This window comes from Carettochelys insculpta, chromosome 1, assembly GCF_033958435.1.
Source record: "Carettochelys insculpta isolate YL-2023 chromosome 1, ASM3395843v1, whole genome shotgun sequence".
NCBI classification, from domain to species: domain Eukaryota; kingdom Metazoa; phylum Chordata; order Testudines; family Carettochelyidae; genus Carettochelys; species Carettochelys insculpta.
The window spans coordinates 45,590,461-45,608,794 of NC_134137.1; the positions used below are offsets into that span (position 1 = coordinate 45,590,461).

Sequence of the window (18,334 nt, forward strand, 5' to 3'; positions counted from 1 at the left end):
TGTTGTATCTGAGTGCAAGAACTGGTCCAGTGACTATTCCTCTGATATGCAGGTTTCTACGTGTCCCACTCAAATATCATTAGTTAAAACCAAATAACTTCTTATACATATATACATACATGTACAAAAGACTTGAAAACGTCAAACATTTTTTTTTTTTTGGGGGGGGGGGGGACTGGACTATAGTTTGAATGTTTCTTTTTTAAAAAAGATAATATGTATAGTTCACCTTCCATACAATTGTTCATTTCCATACAACATTCAATTATGGGCTAATATGGGTTTTAATAAGCTAATAATGGGACGAGATGGTTGTTCTTTATACAGACCTTACAATACTGCATGCCAAGCAGGAAATCTGAGTTTTAAAACAACCCTAGAACTTTCATTTCCATGAGTTTGGAAAATAGATGTGCTACAAGCATGATATACTTTTTAGAATCACAATGGGAATTGCATTACTCTTAATGCCCTTAGATGTGATTTTCCAGAGTGCTGAGAATTTTCAGCTCCCATATACCTCACATAAAATGCTAAGTCAGGGGTGGGGAAACCCTGGACTGTTGTGGTTCAGATTTGGATTGTGGCTTCTCTGGAGGCTCAGGGCTTCCCTCCATGGTATCCAGCCCATGGCAGGATGGGGAATGCAGAATCCCAAGCCTCGCAGGCCAAATCCAATGAGCCACGTTCCAGATGCAAACTTCAGGCTCTGCCAGGGCCGGAGACCAGGAGTGGCAGGAAGCAACTCTGGACTCCACTGCCGGTTGCTGCTGTTCCCCCATCCAGCAGGAGCACCAGTAGGCCAGGGAAGCCTTCTGGGAGGCTTCCTGCTGCTGCTCTGATTGGCCTGAATTCCATCAATCAGAGCAGCGGAGGATGGTGTCTTAGAGCAGGGGGAAGGGGGTGCACAGCTATGTGCATCCAGGGGTGCTGCAAAGGTAAATGCGCCCCCATCGCCCAGACCCCAAGCCCCAGACAGCTCCTGTGCCCCCTCTCACCTAGACCCACACTTCCACACCCATCCTGACCCCTCCCTCCCAGACCACTCACCTCCTCCTGAACCCCTCTCCTACTCAGACTTCTCACCCACACCCTGCTTCTGCCCCCTCCCTCCCCAGACCCCTTACAGCCCTGAAACCGCTCCCTTCCAGACCCTACACCCAAAACCCTCCTGCACCCTTCCTCTCACCTAGACCCACACCCCCAGCCTACTCCTGCTCCCCTACGTGCCCAGACCCCCACCCCACTCCTTCACTCCCCTCGAATCCAGACTCTCCACCTATAGCCTGCACCACACACCTACACCCCACTCTGGTCCAGATCACCCACCCTCAGCCTACTCCTACACATTCCCTTCCATCCAGACCCCCCAGATTCTCAGCCCGCTCTTGCACTCTTCCTGCTGCCCAGACCCCATAGCCCTGGCCCGCATACAGTTGGGGGAGCCACGAGTGTGGATTTTTAACCTTTTTTCTCACTTCTGTGGCCCCCAACTTATTTGTCTATTGGTTAGTGGCCCCCAGTCCAAGAAAGGTTCCCCGCTCTGTCTTAAATGTCCAGAAATTCTAAAAGTCAGGTCTCCTTTCATGGACTATGGGTAAGTTTAGTTGAATTTTGGAGGGCTTTTTATATAATATCTACATCAGGGAGGAAACAATCGATGTTCCTTGAATTTGTAGTTAAGTTAATTTAAGTTTTATATATATTTAGATATCAAGTTTATCATTGAAGCTTCCATTGTAAACTAATCTTATCTCCTGGCATAGTACATGGAATTTAACTAAATGCAAAGATAGACACTGACACCTTGTTTCCACTTTGAGCCCAATACGGAAGGCAGCACTTACCATGGTCTAAGTCTAAATCTAGAGTGGACAAGTTTTGTATTTCCATTCCAATTTTTACTTTCTCACAACCCCTTCTTCCCACCTGGCCCAACTCCCAGAGAATGAAAAAAGTCTGTGGCTCTTACTCAGCAGACAATCCCAACAGCTGAACTAAAACAGGGTGCAGCAAAGGAGAGTTGTATGTAGAACATGGTCCTTCCAGAATCACTGCCAGTGAAGGGATTTTTTTTTTTGTATCAAGTGTCATGGTTCTTGAAGCAATTCAAGAATGGAAACAAGTACACTGGTTTAATTCCAGCATTTAGAAAAGATTACCTCATGCTATAAAAGCGAGAGGCCAATGGAATAAAACATGCTCATATTAAAATACAAGTTCAGAATGCTCATTAACATTTGTCGCTAGAATGCCAGGTGAAACGCTACACTTTTCCATAAAACGCAGAAATTTGTCATGGTGTAATAGGGTAAAGTATTGTAAATACAACATGCATTAAAAACTGCCTCAAAAACCATTTCTCACAAAAAAAATCCCAGATTTAATATTCAAGGACCCATTCATGATTTCCTTTGATTATGCTTCTTAATTTTGTGTTTTGGTATGAAAGTAATCTAGAAAACTAGTATACTTACTATACAATTTATAATTATATTTTAAACAAGAACTTACCACAGTGGGGTTACCACTACTTATCAACTGGCTGACTTCATGGAAAATGCTCTTGCAGTCAATTGATTTGTCTAATGATCCTCGTTTCACTATTACTGCTACTGCTAAAAGAATCTGCTCCCGAACATATTTTTGAAGGCTGTAAACGTAACACAAATAGTAAGTTGTTGCCATTAAGTTGAAGAGAACAGAATTTTAAATCTGGGTTATTTTTTCCAAGTACACAATGAAAACTGACAATTCTACCATTATCATCAACCCACCCAGGAATTGCCACTATCAATTATTGTTTTATTTGTTAGCAAAGGAAAATCATGGTTTATGCAGGAATTTTACAAATATTTTTGAAGGTACTTCCATCTGTACTTACTTAGGCCTTTGTAAGACATAGGTTAAAAGGAATGTTCTCAGAGACTCAATGCTACTTTTTTCCAAGAGAATCCATTCTCTCACAACTGCTTCCATTATTGCTGTGGCAGCTTGAAAAAGGACATAGTCCACTTTACTAGTTTCTGTTAAGATCAAAGACATTATTCAGTTATCATATAATGTTTTCATTACACATGCTGGTTAAAATTAAAAAATATATATATTTGAGAGTCAGAAAATATAGTCCGTTGTAGTTTTGTTAACCGATTTTGCAATTTCAGGGATTAAAGTTCTTCTCACATGTGACAAGGTGATAATTTACCAGAATCACCACATTATCATATATTATTATGAATGGCATAAAGCAGCGGTTCTCAAACTTTGTGATACCGTGACACCCTCAAATGCTAAATGTATTTGTGTGACACCCCCCGACCCTCACTGCTCCACGAGTAAAGCTAAAATGGTCTCAGAGTACACAAACCCAGAGTATGCAACCCTGCTCTTACAGGGCTGAACCCCGATTCCTACAGTAAACCCTCAAAATGCACAATTTCGATTTGCGCTTAACTTACATTAACGCGAGTCAAGCGCAACTCAAAATCCTGCTCCCTCCATCCCTGGCTCAATCCCCCGCCAGCCCTGCACAGCCCCGCTCACCACCAGTGCACAGCTCCAGCTCAACCTCCCCGGCCCTGGTTCAACGCCCCTGCTGCCTCAACACCCACACGCGGTTCTGGCTCAACCCACCTGTGCGCCCAGCTCTGGCTCCAGCTCAACCGCCGCCCTGGCGCAAACCCCCCACACACAGCCCCAGTTCCATCCTCCCACCCTGGTTTAACCCCCCTGCACGTAGCTCCGGTTCCATCCTCCCACTCACCACTCCTGCACACAGCTCTGGCTTAACGCCACCCCTCATCCTCCTGCAGCCCTAAACCACCCCAGGCTTAGCCCCTCCTGCCCCCCTCCCATGGCCTCAACCCATTGCCAGGATTAACCCTCCCCCACTCACCCCACCCCAGTAATTACCTTTTTGCTCCTTCCCTGGCTGCAGAACGTCAGTTCCGCAGGGGAAGAAGCCAGACCCTGACTTACGCATTTGTGCAAGAGAAAAACCAAATCCAGCTGCGACCCCCCTCTAAGTTGCTTGTGACCCCCGGGGGGATCAGGACTTACAGTTTGAGAAATGGGGGCATAAAAAGTTTGGAAGAGATATAAACTAGAGTGAGAAGCCTAAGGAGTTAAGGCTGTGACTAGCCAGGCAAATCAAATGGAATTGGCACAAGGAATCAGAGGGAAGGGGAGAAGATACAAGACTGGTCACTGAAAAAGGCAGAAGTCCTGCAGAAAAACATAGCATGTGTCGATACAATCTTTCATTATATGATGCCTATGCACAAGGAACAGGAATTTATGTTACATAGTCAGCCTTAATTCTTGCATCCTTTAACATTTACAAGTTTGACTTTTGAAAACTTACTGTTATTTTAAATGTAGTTTGTGAGGGGGAGAGAGAAAGAGAATTAGTTTATTTTAGGATTTTATACCTGATGTTGACAAGCATCCCCTTTCTCACACCTATTAAATGTTTGCAGATAACTTCAAAAAATGGGGGAAAAAAAAATCAACTCCTGACACCCGAATTTTTAAGTTTTAGGCAGGGCACAGCAAAAAAAGCCAACATAGAAGTAGCATGCAAGGGAGTGGCTACAGAGTGCAAAGGGCAGAAGTGGGCAAGGTAAGAAGATACAGGGCTGTACTGGGCATTTGGCTGTGGTGGGTGAACCAGCAAAGCAAGAAATGCTGTGTGACACTAAGTCCGCGTCTACACGTGCACGCTACTTCGAAGTAGCGGCGCCAACTTCAAAATAGCGCCTGTCACGGCTACACGTGTTGGGCGCTATTTCGAAGTTGAAATCGACGTTAGGCAGCGAGACGTCGAAGTCGCTAACCCCATGAGGGGATGGGAATAGAGCCCTACTTCGAAGTTGAACGTCGAAGTAGGGCACGTGTAGACGATCCACGTCCCGCAACATTGAAATAGCAGGGTCCAGCGTGGCGGCCATCAGCTGAGGGGTTGAGAGATGCTCTCTCTCCAGCCCCTGCGGGGCTCTATGGTCACCCTGTGCAGCAGCCCTTAGCCCAGGGCTTCTGGCTGCTGCTGCTGCTGCAGCTGGGGATCCATGCTGCATGCACAGGGTCTGCAACCAGTTGTTGGCTCTGTGGATCTCGTGTTGTTTAGTGCAACTGTGTCTGGGAGGGGCCCTTTAAGGGAGCGGCTTGCTGTTGAGTCTGCCCTGTGACCCTATCTGCAGCTGTTCCTGGCACCCTTATTTCGATGTGTGCTACTTTGGCGTGTAGACATTCCCTCGCAGCGCCTATTTCGATGTGGTGCTGCCCAACGTCGAAGTTGAACGTCGACGTTGCCAGCCCTGGAGGACGTGTAGACGTTATTTCGATGTCGCTACATCGAAATAAGTTATTTCAATGTAGCGTGCATGTGTAGACGTAGCCTAGGTGCCTTGTGATAGTCTTTCTACAAAATATACCTTGCAAGGTATCATCTGAAAACTAATAACTCACACACCATTAATATTCTTATGAGATGTATGCATGCATGCAATGTGAATTAGCACTTGTGAATATATACTGGCATTTGTGTGTAAACAAGTCATGTTGGGGGAAAACCAAGGAATGCGTGTTTACCTCAGTTTATATATAAGCAGTAAATATACCCATCAAGCTAGCAAAGGCTGGTGGCAAACCCCATACGGAGTTCAGTGAGAAGACAGCATAGTGTCTACATCCTGCAGTTTGGTATAGGTTTCACTTTTGAGAAGAATCCATTTTAAAGGTTTACTTGTCTGTAAAAGATTGGGGGCTGAACCTCCAGTAATAAGCAACTGAAGCACAACTATATTAACACTATAAACAATTCAGGACATTCACTGATGTTAGGCTGTACAGGAGAGAATGGCAGTGCAATCTATTTGTCTCTTATTTAAACTCAGCTTGGTGGAATCCAACAATGGAAACCCTAGTTGCACAGAAATCACACCGGGGCAGGGGAGCACGCAGAGGAAGAACAGCATGGAGTCATCCTGCCTCTTGAAACAAGCTTTCTGAACTTTGGAAGATACAAGTAAAGACAGAAGTTAGCTTGGTCATCCAATACTAGTTAGACACAACAGGCCAGAGCTTCTGCAAGCTGAGAAAGATGGGTCCTTCCACCAGTGGGAGGAATGGGGCTCAAAGTCTCTGGGACTAAATGTAGAAGAGAAATGCGCTTATACGAATAAGATCAGAAGCCAGCACCTTGTACTTTCATGGAAGGTCTTGACTAAGGAGAAAGTCACGCATGGCTAGGAAGAAAAATGGCTGGTGAGTAGGACGACCTTGTCTCCCTGTCCCAAATAGAGACCCAGGGGAGCAGTGACCCACAGATGCTCCCGGTGCAGAACCCCAGGGGAACGGCAACCCAGAGGCGCTCCCCACCTGGAGCCCCCAAGAAAGTGGCAGCCGTGGGCACTCCCCCCACTCCCACCCACAGCCCCCCCAAGGCCCTAAACATGAGACAATTTGCCCCTTTGAATAAATAAGTCAGGAAGCCTTTTTGGCGTCCCAAATATGGGACCATCCTGCCAAATACAGGACAGTTGGTCACCCTCCTGGTGAGAGAAATCATCTCAAAGAAAGCCGGCAACTTGCTAGATTTGAGTCTTTAGACCTTTAGAAACAATATGTTTTAATTTTAACTTTGAATCTTCATTCCTCATTCCTGAATTCAATTACTCCTATGTATAATTTTTCAATTTATTTTTACCATAAACATACTCAGTTCTGTATTTAAATGGAAGTGTTTATTACCCCAAGTTAATAACTATTCTTAAGCTTCTGGGACAGTGGTTCCCAAACTTTTTGTCATCACGCCCCCTTTCTGATTTTTGAGAAACATTCACGGCCGCCCACCTCTTCTTTACCATCATCCAACCCCCCTTTTAACAAAGAATTCAATTCATAACTTAAAATAATCACAAAAACTTGATATAAAAATGTTATTTAAAACTAAAAATAAGCGCAAATAGTTTTTCTTGGCCCCTGGCAGGTGCCTGGTGCAGCCCCAGCCGGACAGCTACCTGAGCCCCATGCCAGCTGCCAGAGCTGACCACAACAGCCACCTGCCTGCCTGAAATCTGTGCTGCCAGAGCCACCCACCCGAGCCCCAGCTGGCCAGATACCTGAGCCCCACGTCACCCACCTGCGGGCTGCCTGAGCCCTGCACTGCCAGGAACAGCTGCCCGCCCACCAGCCGACTGCCCCAGCCATGGGCCAGCTGCCTGAGCTGCCCACCCATGCCCATGCTGCCAGGTCCAGCCGCCTACAACACATGCTGCTGGGGCCAGCCACCTGCCTGCCAGCCCAAGCCCTGGGCTGCCAGGGCCAGCCACCAGCCCAAGCCAACTGAACCATGTGATGCCAGAGCCTGCTGTCCAAGCTCTGCAAGTCCCACAAGATAGCCAGCCACCTGAGCCCCACAAGCCCCAAGAGCCGCCTGCCCAAGCCCCTCCCATCACATAAAACCAGCCACCACCAGCTCCCCACTCTTATCTCATGCCCCATCCCCATTCCCCTGACCTGAGCCAGGCATCCTCAGCCTCTCGTCTTATCCCATCTTCCTCCTTCCCCACAACCCACACTCACTCATCTTTGCAGAAGTCAACTAGCTCCACATGGGTCTTTACCGGCTGCCTGCTTTTTATAGAGTCCACACCAGGTCACCAACCTAAAATGGCAGGGACCGAGAGCCGGAAGCAAAGGCCGGCTCTTTCTTCAGGTGGGGAGGAATGATGGGGGAGGGGGCTGGGTTCCCCGCCCCCCGAATTTCTTCACATCACCCAGTTTGGGAAACTATGTTGTAGAGCATGGGTGTCCAACCTTTTGGCTTGCCTGGGCCACATTGAGTGAAGAGGAATTGTCTTGGGCCGCATATAAAATATATAATACAGTTAATGTATATAAATCACATAATAATGTTAAAAGTTTACGATCTTGTGGGGCCGCGTGACGAGCTGTCCAGGGCCGCATGAGGCCCGCAGGCTGGACACACCTGTCGTAGAGGAAGAAATGAACCATATTCCTCTGAACTGCCTAGGAGCAGACTGGATTAGAAGTATGTTGTGGTCACCCAGAAAATAATAACTAATACCGGTGGAAAACTGAGTGGGGCTGTAGACAAGTTGCAGGGGTCAGAGATGCTGAACCAGGGCTATCTAGCACACAGACACTGACTCAGGTGGAAACGACAATATTTAAAACATTCAGGGCAGACAACGACAACATCTGATGTGTCCAGAATGTACCCCATCAGAACGTGATGTGCTGGATTGTTTTAAGAAGCATCACTCACTTCTCGAAGGGGACAGCAAGTGGCTATGAAATGAGATTTACAAAACAAATAGTTTAAAAAGAGGCCACCATACTCATTCTTCCTTTATGTATGACAAAGGCCTTCTCTAGATTCAAAGGTATATCACTTTAACTAGAACCTGTTATTAAATTGATTCAAAATGGGCAGAAAGCCGTAAGTGGATACTTAAATAGATTTAAGCTTCGTTTATAGCTTAGTTAGAAAAATAGGACATGATTATGTAAATAAAGATATCATAATTCAGTCTCCTAGTATGTAAAGGTTGAAGGTGGCATGGGCTAACTTAATTCTGGTATTTCCTAATTTGCATGCTTAACTTTGCAACTTTAACATTCTTCAAAAGTAAATTTCTAATATTTAAAAAAATATAAATACAAAAATTAAATTCTGTCATATCAGAATATATTGAATCCTTGCTTGAGCTAATCCTCGTCAGCATGGATGGGACCACTTGAGCTGAGGGATTGTCTACACAGCAGCATAATTCCAAAATAAGCTATTTCAGAAAAGACATTCTGGACTAGATTATTTCAAAATAACACTGCTACACACACAAAATAAATTTCAGAACACCACTTAGCTAGTTTGAAATGCAGTGTCTACACACAACAAAGCCTATTTTGAAACAAAGCCTTTGGACACATTATGGTTTATTTTGAAATAGGCTCTACTGCCTGTCTAAACGGCTCCTACTTCAAAATAGGAGTTATTCCTCATGCAATGAGATTTGCCTATTTTGAAATAACCTAACTGCTATTTAACACTTATTTCAAAATAATGGTTGTGTTGAGCAGATACTAAGAAAGTTATTTCAAAATAACTGTTATTCTGAAATAACTTTGCTGCGTAGACATACCCCAACTGAATAACTGGTAGGAATAACAGACTGTTATTCTTTATGTGAACCCACCACTCGAGAGATGAAACATTTTGATGGTGGATTTCAGAGTTTGAACCCGACATAAGAGCGGCCATACTGAGTCAGACCAATGTTCCATTTAGCAGAGTACAATAGCCAATGACAGATGCTTCAAAGTAAATGACAAAAACAGGACACATCACGAAGTGATCCATCTCATCATCCAGTTGCAGCACCTGGTTGTCAGAGGCCTAGGGCCAGCCAGAGCAAGTGGCTCCATCCCTGAACATCTTTTCAAATAGCCACTGATGGACCTATCCTCCTTGAACTTAGCAGCAGCAGAATGGACTCAGGACTACGATCTTTAATTCCAAGTTCTGGAGAGGAGTGCTCTCTAGTGGTTAAAAATTGTTCTTTTCCTGTCTTCCTCAGTCTGGACCTTCATTTCCTCCTCTTCATCACCATCCACCCTGTCTTCTACCTCCTGACCTTCTGCTCCTACACAATCCATCCTTCCGCACTCCACTTCATAGCTGCTACTTTCCTTTGTGCTTATCCTTCTATTCCAGGGGTGGGCAACACCTGGCCAAACACACCCTTTAATCCGGTGTGTGGATCATCCCACCCCACTGGAACCCACAGGCACGGAGCCGCCCCACACTGCTCAAAGAGGCTGGCTGCTCCTGGTGGTTCTCTGCAGAGGAGGCTGGGGGAGGTTTTGCATGCTGCCCCTGGCACAATCTCTCAGCTTCCATTGGCTGGAAGTCAGCCAATAGAAACTTAGAGATTGTGCTTTGCTCTTGCCCCCAGCACAAAGTCTTGCCCACGGTGCACAGAGACACATGCTTTGAGCCTGGTACCGGGGCAGGCAAAGAGCCTGCCACAGGGCCTGGCTGGGCTGCTGGTTAGAAGCTACCCAGTGAAGTGTCTCACAGACAGAGCCTGCATCTGGTACCCCACCCTATCCCAGACCCCAACTCCCTCCCCCACATCACCACCCAAACCCTCTGCACGCCCCTCCCAGGCCCTGCAGTCCCTCTTACACCCATTCCCCAGATCAGAATCCTCTCCTGCATCCATACTCCTTCCTGAACCCTGCACCCCAATACCCAACACAACCCCCTCCTTTACCTAAACTCCCTCGCAGACTCCACATCTCCTTCTGCTCTCCAGTCTCCTACCATGAGCTCCCTTCTGCACCCAATCTCCATCCCAGACCCATGCACCCACTCCAGGAAAAAAACAGGCAGCCCTTGACCACTTATCATAATCTTGGAGTGGCCCCCCACCAAACATTATTAACCATTCCTTTCTACTCCCTTCTTCCTGTCTCAGTCCCTCTGCATGCTTGTCTCTGTACCATGCCCCAGGTACTGCCCCCACTTGGACACATCCAACCCCATCTTACTGTCCTTTACTTTTCAACCCTCTACGTTCAAATTGGTGGCTTCCTCCTTCCCACCACGCCATCCATGTGACGGCGCACAGGAAAGAGTCTATCAATTCCTGCACCAAACAGCACCTCACTCCAGGGGAAGCAAATGCAGGAAAAGTCTCACTCGGTCCCTTTTTTGCAACCCTGAGCTGGAGCACATTCACTCACTCTGTGATGCTGGAATATATACACGCTGATCGACACATGGGAGCAGAGCGAGAATGTTGCATGTTCAGTAGGAGTAATTTTGCTGCCAAGCTAACTAGTCGCTGCGTGAACTGAAACTTTTCCAGAGGCTTGTAATCTTGCCAAATGTGAGCAGTTTTTCTCAGGCATTACAAAAAAAAGATACAGCTCGGACCCTAAGGCAACATGACCCTTCCTGCCAAATTACAAAAACTTAGAGGGCTTACAGTTTAACAAAATGGATGAAAGGACAGAGAGGGCTGATCATGCGTAAAACAGAATATTTCCCCCAATCTCATTCTCTGAAATGGAATAGTCTTTTCAGCTGAACTGTACTAAAATACATTTAAGCCTGAGACCAAGAACTGGCATAGGCAATTTCTACCTATAGGTTAAAGTTTGACAAAAGTCATAATCAACAGAAAACAAGGTCTTATAATGGAAAACGTTAAGCATCCTTCACTACGATCACCATTACCAGTTTCACATGCAAGGTATTCTCAAACTAAACTAAAAGTATCCTTGCAGGAAAGTTGCATCTGTTTTGCTAAACCAGTTTCTAAATCAAATTTAGAAATTCTCCAACAAAAGAAAATTGCATCAACACCTTTGTTAAACTCATGAAATTCTCAGAGGACATTAGACCTTCTTCTCCTTTGCAGACCATTTTTAAAAATATTCTGCAAACACCACAAAAATTATATGTCGACAAAAGGGTGTCCCAGAGCATCTACACAGCTTTTTTGTCAACTGTTTCCGTCTACAAAATGCATTGTGTGTGTAGACGCTCTGAGTTTAGTCTACAAAACCTCTAGTGTAGACGTAGGCATACGCTTTGATGTTACTAACTCGGGATCTCAAAGAGTTCTACTCAACGTATATTTTAAATGTTTTTAAGTTCACCAACAAATGTAATACTATACAATAAAAATGAAAGAATATCTAAGCTAATGTTCACGTTCCCAGATGTGCTATCAGTTGTGAAATTGAAGACATGCTAAATCCCTCCAAAAATACACGAAACACTTACCCAAAATATGCTTGCAAACAGCAAATGGTGATTTTGATTTTCTAAATGATAGGAATATGTGCTCAGCATGCTGGCGTTGTTCACTATTAACCATGGAAGGTGGTGCCTACAAGAAAATAAAATTTACTTGCATTTAGGTAATATGCAAAATAGCATTTCTACTGTATGTGCATTTTATTAGAAATTTTATTCACTGATATTTGCCTTGGTAAAAATCCAAACAAGAATATAAACCTGCTAAGACAAGATGCTCATTTGTTGGCTATATCCTTCCTTTTGCAACTATATACCTATAGCAGGTTAAAAATATCTCTTTATGTGCATGTTCAAATAGCACAAAGATAATCATTTTAACACTTCTATGTTGCTAACAATACTAATGCCAAAACACATTTAAGGTGAGGTAAGATTAAGGTACTACTCAATCCTTTTTGCAAAGTCCAACTAAAGTAATGGCACATGCTCTATGACAAATAAAAGCCCATCAGCCTCACCTAAAACACACTGGACTGCTGCAGTGTAAATCAAGATAAAGGGGAAAAATCGCAGCTACGTGCACCATAAACAGTTTTGTAGACGTGTTACGTTTTCTGAATTTAAATTAGAGATTTTAAATGGTATAGTAATCCCAAAAGGTTGAAGAATGTGTACATAACTTGATCTTTTTAAGGAAACAAAGCCATTACTAATGGCTTGCTGCCCTCTGGTGTTTAATATTAGAGTCAGCATATCGCAAAGAGACAACATTGTTGGCTAAGCATCTATAGTCATCCTTTACAGCGGGGTGACCAAAGCAAGGGATGGGACCCTTTGCAGGGGATGACATTTTGTACGTGGGGTGCAGCATGATCAGCTGCTGGGTCTCAGGGTCATCCATCTCATTAAAAATCTTGAAATGTTACTATTTTTACATATGAATAGTAACAGAGGGGTAGCCATGTTAGTCTGTACTCCAACAAAACAAAACAAAATAATTTATTCGGTGATGAGCTTTAATGAAACAGACCCACCTCATCATGTGTACTCACATTTATACACTGGTTGATAAAGTTTTTACGTTCTACATGCTTATTTTGTTACACGTGCCAACAGGTTTTTTTCGTAAGAACATAATCAAAATTTCCATCACTTTGGGTTACATTAGACAGGTTGGGGGTGGGTGGGACTGCTAAATGAAGGGACAAGAAGTGGGGCCCAATGTAAAAAGTTGCTCGCTGCTGCTTTTCAGAGTCATAAAAACAGTATGTTCAAAATTCTTTGCTGTTTACAAGTAATCAGATAAGGAGATTTACTGGTACCAATAACCTTAGTTGAGTCTAATAAATATTAGTTATCTTAACCGATTCATCTAGCAAGAGGAATTTTCTACCAAATATTTCAAAGCAGCAGGGAGGGATGTGGAGGAGTGGTTTGATGGGGCATGGATGAAGGGAACATTGGAGTGGTTGCAGAAGTAGTGGAAAATCTGCAAAGCTGGGAAGGGGAAACAAACCAGCAAGAGAGAATAGGACAATGTAGTGGAACAGTGAAAAGAAGAGTGGTTATAAATGCAGATGACACAGAATGCAGTGGAAAGTGTGGAGGTTTCATCTCTATCCGACAAAATTCACCCCAGACTGTCCCCATTTTTGCCCCCCCTTCAAAACATGTACCCACCAACTATATCAGTTACTGTACTGGAACTGCTTTTTATTTCAATACCCTCAATCTGTGCGGTCCTTATTAATATGCGTTTCCCTGTAGGAGGATGACAAGGCTACACTGGATAGGCAACCTACGGCTCCAGACCCACATGAGGCTCTTAAAGGACTTCTTTGTGGCTCCCAACACGATGATTGCAAAGTCAAAAAAAACCCTCCTGATTATTTTTGATAGGCAGTGAACATCTAAAAGCCCACAACAAACAAGTCATATTTAAATAGCAAACGATATGTAATTTCAACAAGTTGGATAACTGTCCCTTTAATATGTGCAGTGCATTGTGGGATATGATACTATATCTGTGTTTTGATCACATTGCTAACAAAGTCTTGATTTTGAAAATATAAGGAAGATTGCTGCATTCCTGCTGTGAAGGGGAACGCACATTTTAAAAAAGAAAACAAATTAAATGTCAAGTAAAACAGGCATAATTAATGTGGGTTGGGGAGTGAAAGTCAGGGAGACAGTGGTACAAGCACCCACTTAAAGTCTGAAGAAACAGAAATGTAAAAAGTTTGTGAATGTTCTGCAGTAAACATGTATCGCATTACAAATCATTGTGTGCGCACTGTTCTTAAAATAGAGGTTACAAAAAGTATGGTTTGACATTATTCACTAAGGACTGTTTCATATTCACATGCATCGTGGAACTTGAATTAATGAGTTTTTACCAAATTTGAAAAAAAAATTTGTTCCTGACCTTGGGATAGGATGTGAAAGGACGAGAATGGATCCATTTTATTCTTTGGCCATGTTAATTACTCCAAGAACACAAAAGAAGCAGAGAGCAGAACATGGAGTTACTGAGAGAAGTTTAGGAAAAAAAACAAACACAAAATCAAAAAGCCACCATCAAGAAAATTAACTGCCCAAGTACTTTGTTAAAGCAGAAGTAAATTTGTCCAGTAATCTTGTGCAATGGCAGAATGCTGGAGTTCATCTACGCTCAAACCTCTCAAAACCAGTGAATGAAAAATTATAGGAAGGTAAACTTCTGAAAACTGGAAGCACAGAATTACTTTCTCTGCAAGTCACTCCTGCAATGCAGCCTTAACTCTTCCCTCTGAGAGGCAGCCAAGCATGCCTATTACACAATCCACACAGATGTTACAGAACAATTTAAGAACTGAGCATACGAGTACCTTTCATATACAATGCAAAACTCTGGTTTAGGTCAGGCATAGCAAACAGGAACTACCTGTATACTCATAGCATAAACCCTACTCATATACAAAATGTAACCACCCCTTCACTCTTTCCTTTAAAGATTTCTTCTAATACATTGTCTTCACTAACAAGCCCCTTACTAAGCCAGAGACCAGTCAGATAGTCCACTACATGGAAGACAATCACACACTTTAGTTCAGAAATGAGGCATACTTGATCTCTCAAGGTACATGTGGACCTCTACTGATAGTTCACTGACAAATCTGCAAATCTACTCCAACTAATCACTCCACCACTCAATACAGCACTACTGGATAACCCTGACTCACTGACTTAAACACTTGTACTCCGGGTGGAACGCAGGTCCATGTACAAGTCTCCTCTATCTCACTCTGTCTTGGGACAAAACTTCTAACTGACCCAAAGAGTATCCCAGTTGTTGTCCTTCAGGCTCAGTAGATCTCCTCCGCATTGTCCGAGAATGACTTCTTTTGCGTTTTCCTTGTGGGTTCCATTTGAGAGCTTGACAGATTAGGCTGGATGAGTGTGGCTTAGCCATGCCCACATTCTTCTCTTGATTTGAACATCAAGTGGTCTCTGTTCTGCTCTGTTCCAAAGCTTCTCACCTGTGACTAAGTCTTCCCATTTGATGGGAAGGCTGTATCTCAGGCATCTGTGTATGAATGACTGTAGCTTGTGATTTTAAGACTTTTTGGAATGCCAGGTCTCTCATCCACACAAGAGCAGACTCTTCACATTAGTGTTGAGAATTCAGTTTCATCTTTGCAGACAGTATTTTTGAATGCCATATGGAACAAAGAGTCTTGAATGCAGCTATTGCTTTCACTATTCTAGCATGGATATCTTTGTCAGTTCCTCCATCTTTGCCCATAATACTCCCTTAATAGCTGAGCTGCTTCACATCTTCCAGGTCATCCCTTCTGAGCATGAGGGTGGTGTTGTTGGATTGGTTGATACTCGTCTTGATTTTTACTTTGTTAATGTGCAGTCCAGTCATTGAGGCAGATTTGTTGCAACTTTTTCTTCCATGCTTTCACATCAGTGTGAAAAGAGGGCAACATTGTCAGCAAAATCAATGTCCTCTTACTGTTTGAAAAGCATCCACTGAATGCCCCATTGATGGCCATCTTTGTCCTGCTCATAATTCAGTCCATTGTGATCAAGAACAGGAAAGGGTACAATAGGCACATTTATCACACTCCTGAGAGTATGCTGAAGGATTCAGTCAAGACAGTGTTATGAACTTGGCATGTGAAGGGTTCGTATGTTGAATGGATCAGGTTAATAATTTTGGACGGGATGCCATGGTGTTGCAGCAGTTTCCACAAAGTGTCTCGACTGATGTTGTCAAAGGCTTTTTCAAAAAGTCTATGAAGGTTACATGTTGGGGATGGGGAGAGTTCTGCTCCAGCGGCTGTTCTATGATCACTCAGAGGTGCTATTTGGTCAGTACAAGCTCTCTTGCTTTGGAAGCTGACCTGTTCTTCCCTGACCTGTCTATCAATTTCCATCTTCATTGCCTCCAACAGACTTCTACTGAACATTTTCCAGGAATAGACAGGAACATGATACCCCTCCAACCCCACCCCAGTTCTTGCATTCCTTCAAGTTGCCTTTCTTTGGAAGCTTGATAAGGTAGCTATCTTTGCAGCCTTGAGGGATCTCCTCAGTGTCCCAAATAGATTATACATTATGTTGACTGATGTCTCACTACCTGCCTTGATTGCTTCTGTGGGGATGTTGTCTGGGCCAGGTGTTTTTGCACTTTTCAGATGGGTAATGGCTTTTCAGATTCTCTGTTTTGCAGGTCTGTTGCTGCTAATTTGCAGAGGTGTATTTGCTGGTGGTAACTCTGAAGGTTCCATGCAGGCAGGGTGGTTTCAGTAGCTCTTGAAAACCTTCCTTCCATCTACTAAGCCTCTCTCTTAGGCTTGTCGTCACATGCCCCTCCTTGTCCTGTACTGGCTAATCCACTGCACACCGTAACCCAGCTAGCTTCCGCCTCATGTCATACAGCTCTTTCAAGTTTCTCTGTCCTGCAGCTTGCTCTGCTTGTTGTGCAAGGTCTTCCACAAAGTTCCTCCTGTTCCCCTTTACAGCCTTTTTAATTTCTTTGCTGGTTTCTGGATACAGCCTCTGAGCTTCTGCCTTGGCTGCTCTTGTTTTGCTGTGGTTGACAGCTGTTTTCTGTCCTTCCATTCTTTCACTTTTCTAAGTTTCTGCTGTAATCCATTCTTTGTGATGCTTTGCCCTCTTTCCCAATGTTTTATCACAAGTCTCTTTCCAAGCTATTTTGGTGTGCTTCCAAATTTGTTCCATGATAGCATCTTTCAGAATGAGGTTTGTCAGAAGTGCGTATCTGTTGGACAGCTCCACTTGGAAACCTTCTTCGTTTTCTGGTCTACAACACTTTGTAGTTTCTGATAGATGTCTGTGTTACATTCCTCAGCTGCTTGGTTGGTTGGTGCATAGCACTGCACTACCAGTACCTTCCACACTTTGGTGTAGAATCTGTCTGTAATGATACTGCTGTCCATTCCATTAAAGCACCAGATGCCTCTCCTGATAACATCAAGCCCACGCCTTCTGTATGCGGCCCACCCTCGTCTTCATGTAGTAGATGAGAATTTCACCTGTTGCCAGGCCTAGCTGCTCAGATTGTGTCCATCTCATCTCACACAAGACCAAAGCAGCAAGCTTGTTCTGTTTCATCTCTGCTGTCTTCCCCGCTTGATATGTGGGCCGAACATTCCACATGCCAAACTGAGTGGTTGTCCTGGATGACAGAAGGTTCTTTTGAGCGGCAGCTTCCTTTCAGCTTTTCCTATCATGCTTCATATTCAATCCTTGTGGACTGCCAGCTCCTCCCAAGACTTCTGTATTTGTAAGTTTCTTTGTAGATGTTTCTGTAACTTTTGGTTTTTATGGACAAGGTTGTTAACCCTAAAACGACCCCTTTTACCTCCGGGAGAGGTGAAAGAAGTTACTCACCGTAGTAACGATGGTTCTTTGAGATGTGTCCCCGTGGGTGCTGGGCTCGCCCCGGCACCGCAGATCGGATCTTTCCAGCAGTTTCTGCCGGACCGCGCATGCGCCGGCGCGCACCGCTCCCCTGCGCGCTCCAAGCCACGTGCGCTATCCGGTCCCCCCCAGTTCCTTGACCAACCGCCGCGGATGCTCCTGAAAAACACCAAACAGATCAGAAGCGGGGAGGATGGGCGGGTGGTGGAGCACCCACGGGGACATCTCGAAGAACCATCGTTACTACGGTGAGTAACTTCTCTTTCTTCCTCGAGTGTCCCCGTGGGTGCTCCACGATAGGTGACTACCCAGCAGTAACCCAAGAAAGGAGGTGGGTAATCGGGTTATGTGCAGTCTGCCCCCGAAAGGACTGCTGTCGAGAGGCGGGTATCCTCTTGGAATACCCGGTGTAGGGCATAATGCTTGGTGAAGGTGTCACAGAATGACCAGGTCGCCGCTCTGCAAATGTCTTTAGCACGATGCCCTTGAAAAAGGCTGTTGATGCCGCCACCGCCCGGGTGGAATCAGCCCTAGGCGGGGCCAGTAAAGGAGTCTTTCGAAGTTCGTAGCACATCTTTATGCAGGACACAATGTGCTTCGAGA

At 44.5% G+C, this 18,334-nt stretch overlaps 1 protein-coding gene across 1 annotated transcript in view; it reads right to left on the minus strand.

Moving 5' to 3' along the window:
• Positions 1-18,334, minus strand: part of XPO4 (exportin 4) — a 145,337-nt gene that overhangs the window by 89,449 nt on the left and 37,554 nt on the right. Inside the window, exons 2-4 of the mRNA XM_074985345.1 lie at positions 11,822-11,927; positions 2,885-3,026; positions 2,515-2,653 (exon numbers count right to left, since the gene is read on the minus strand). Coding sequence (XP_074841446.1) covers positions 2,515-2,653; positions 2,885-3,026; positions 11,822-11,927 — 387 coding nt within the window. The remainder of the gene's footprint in view (positions 1-2,514; positions 2,654-2,884; positions 3,027-11,821; positions 11,928-18,334) is intronic.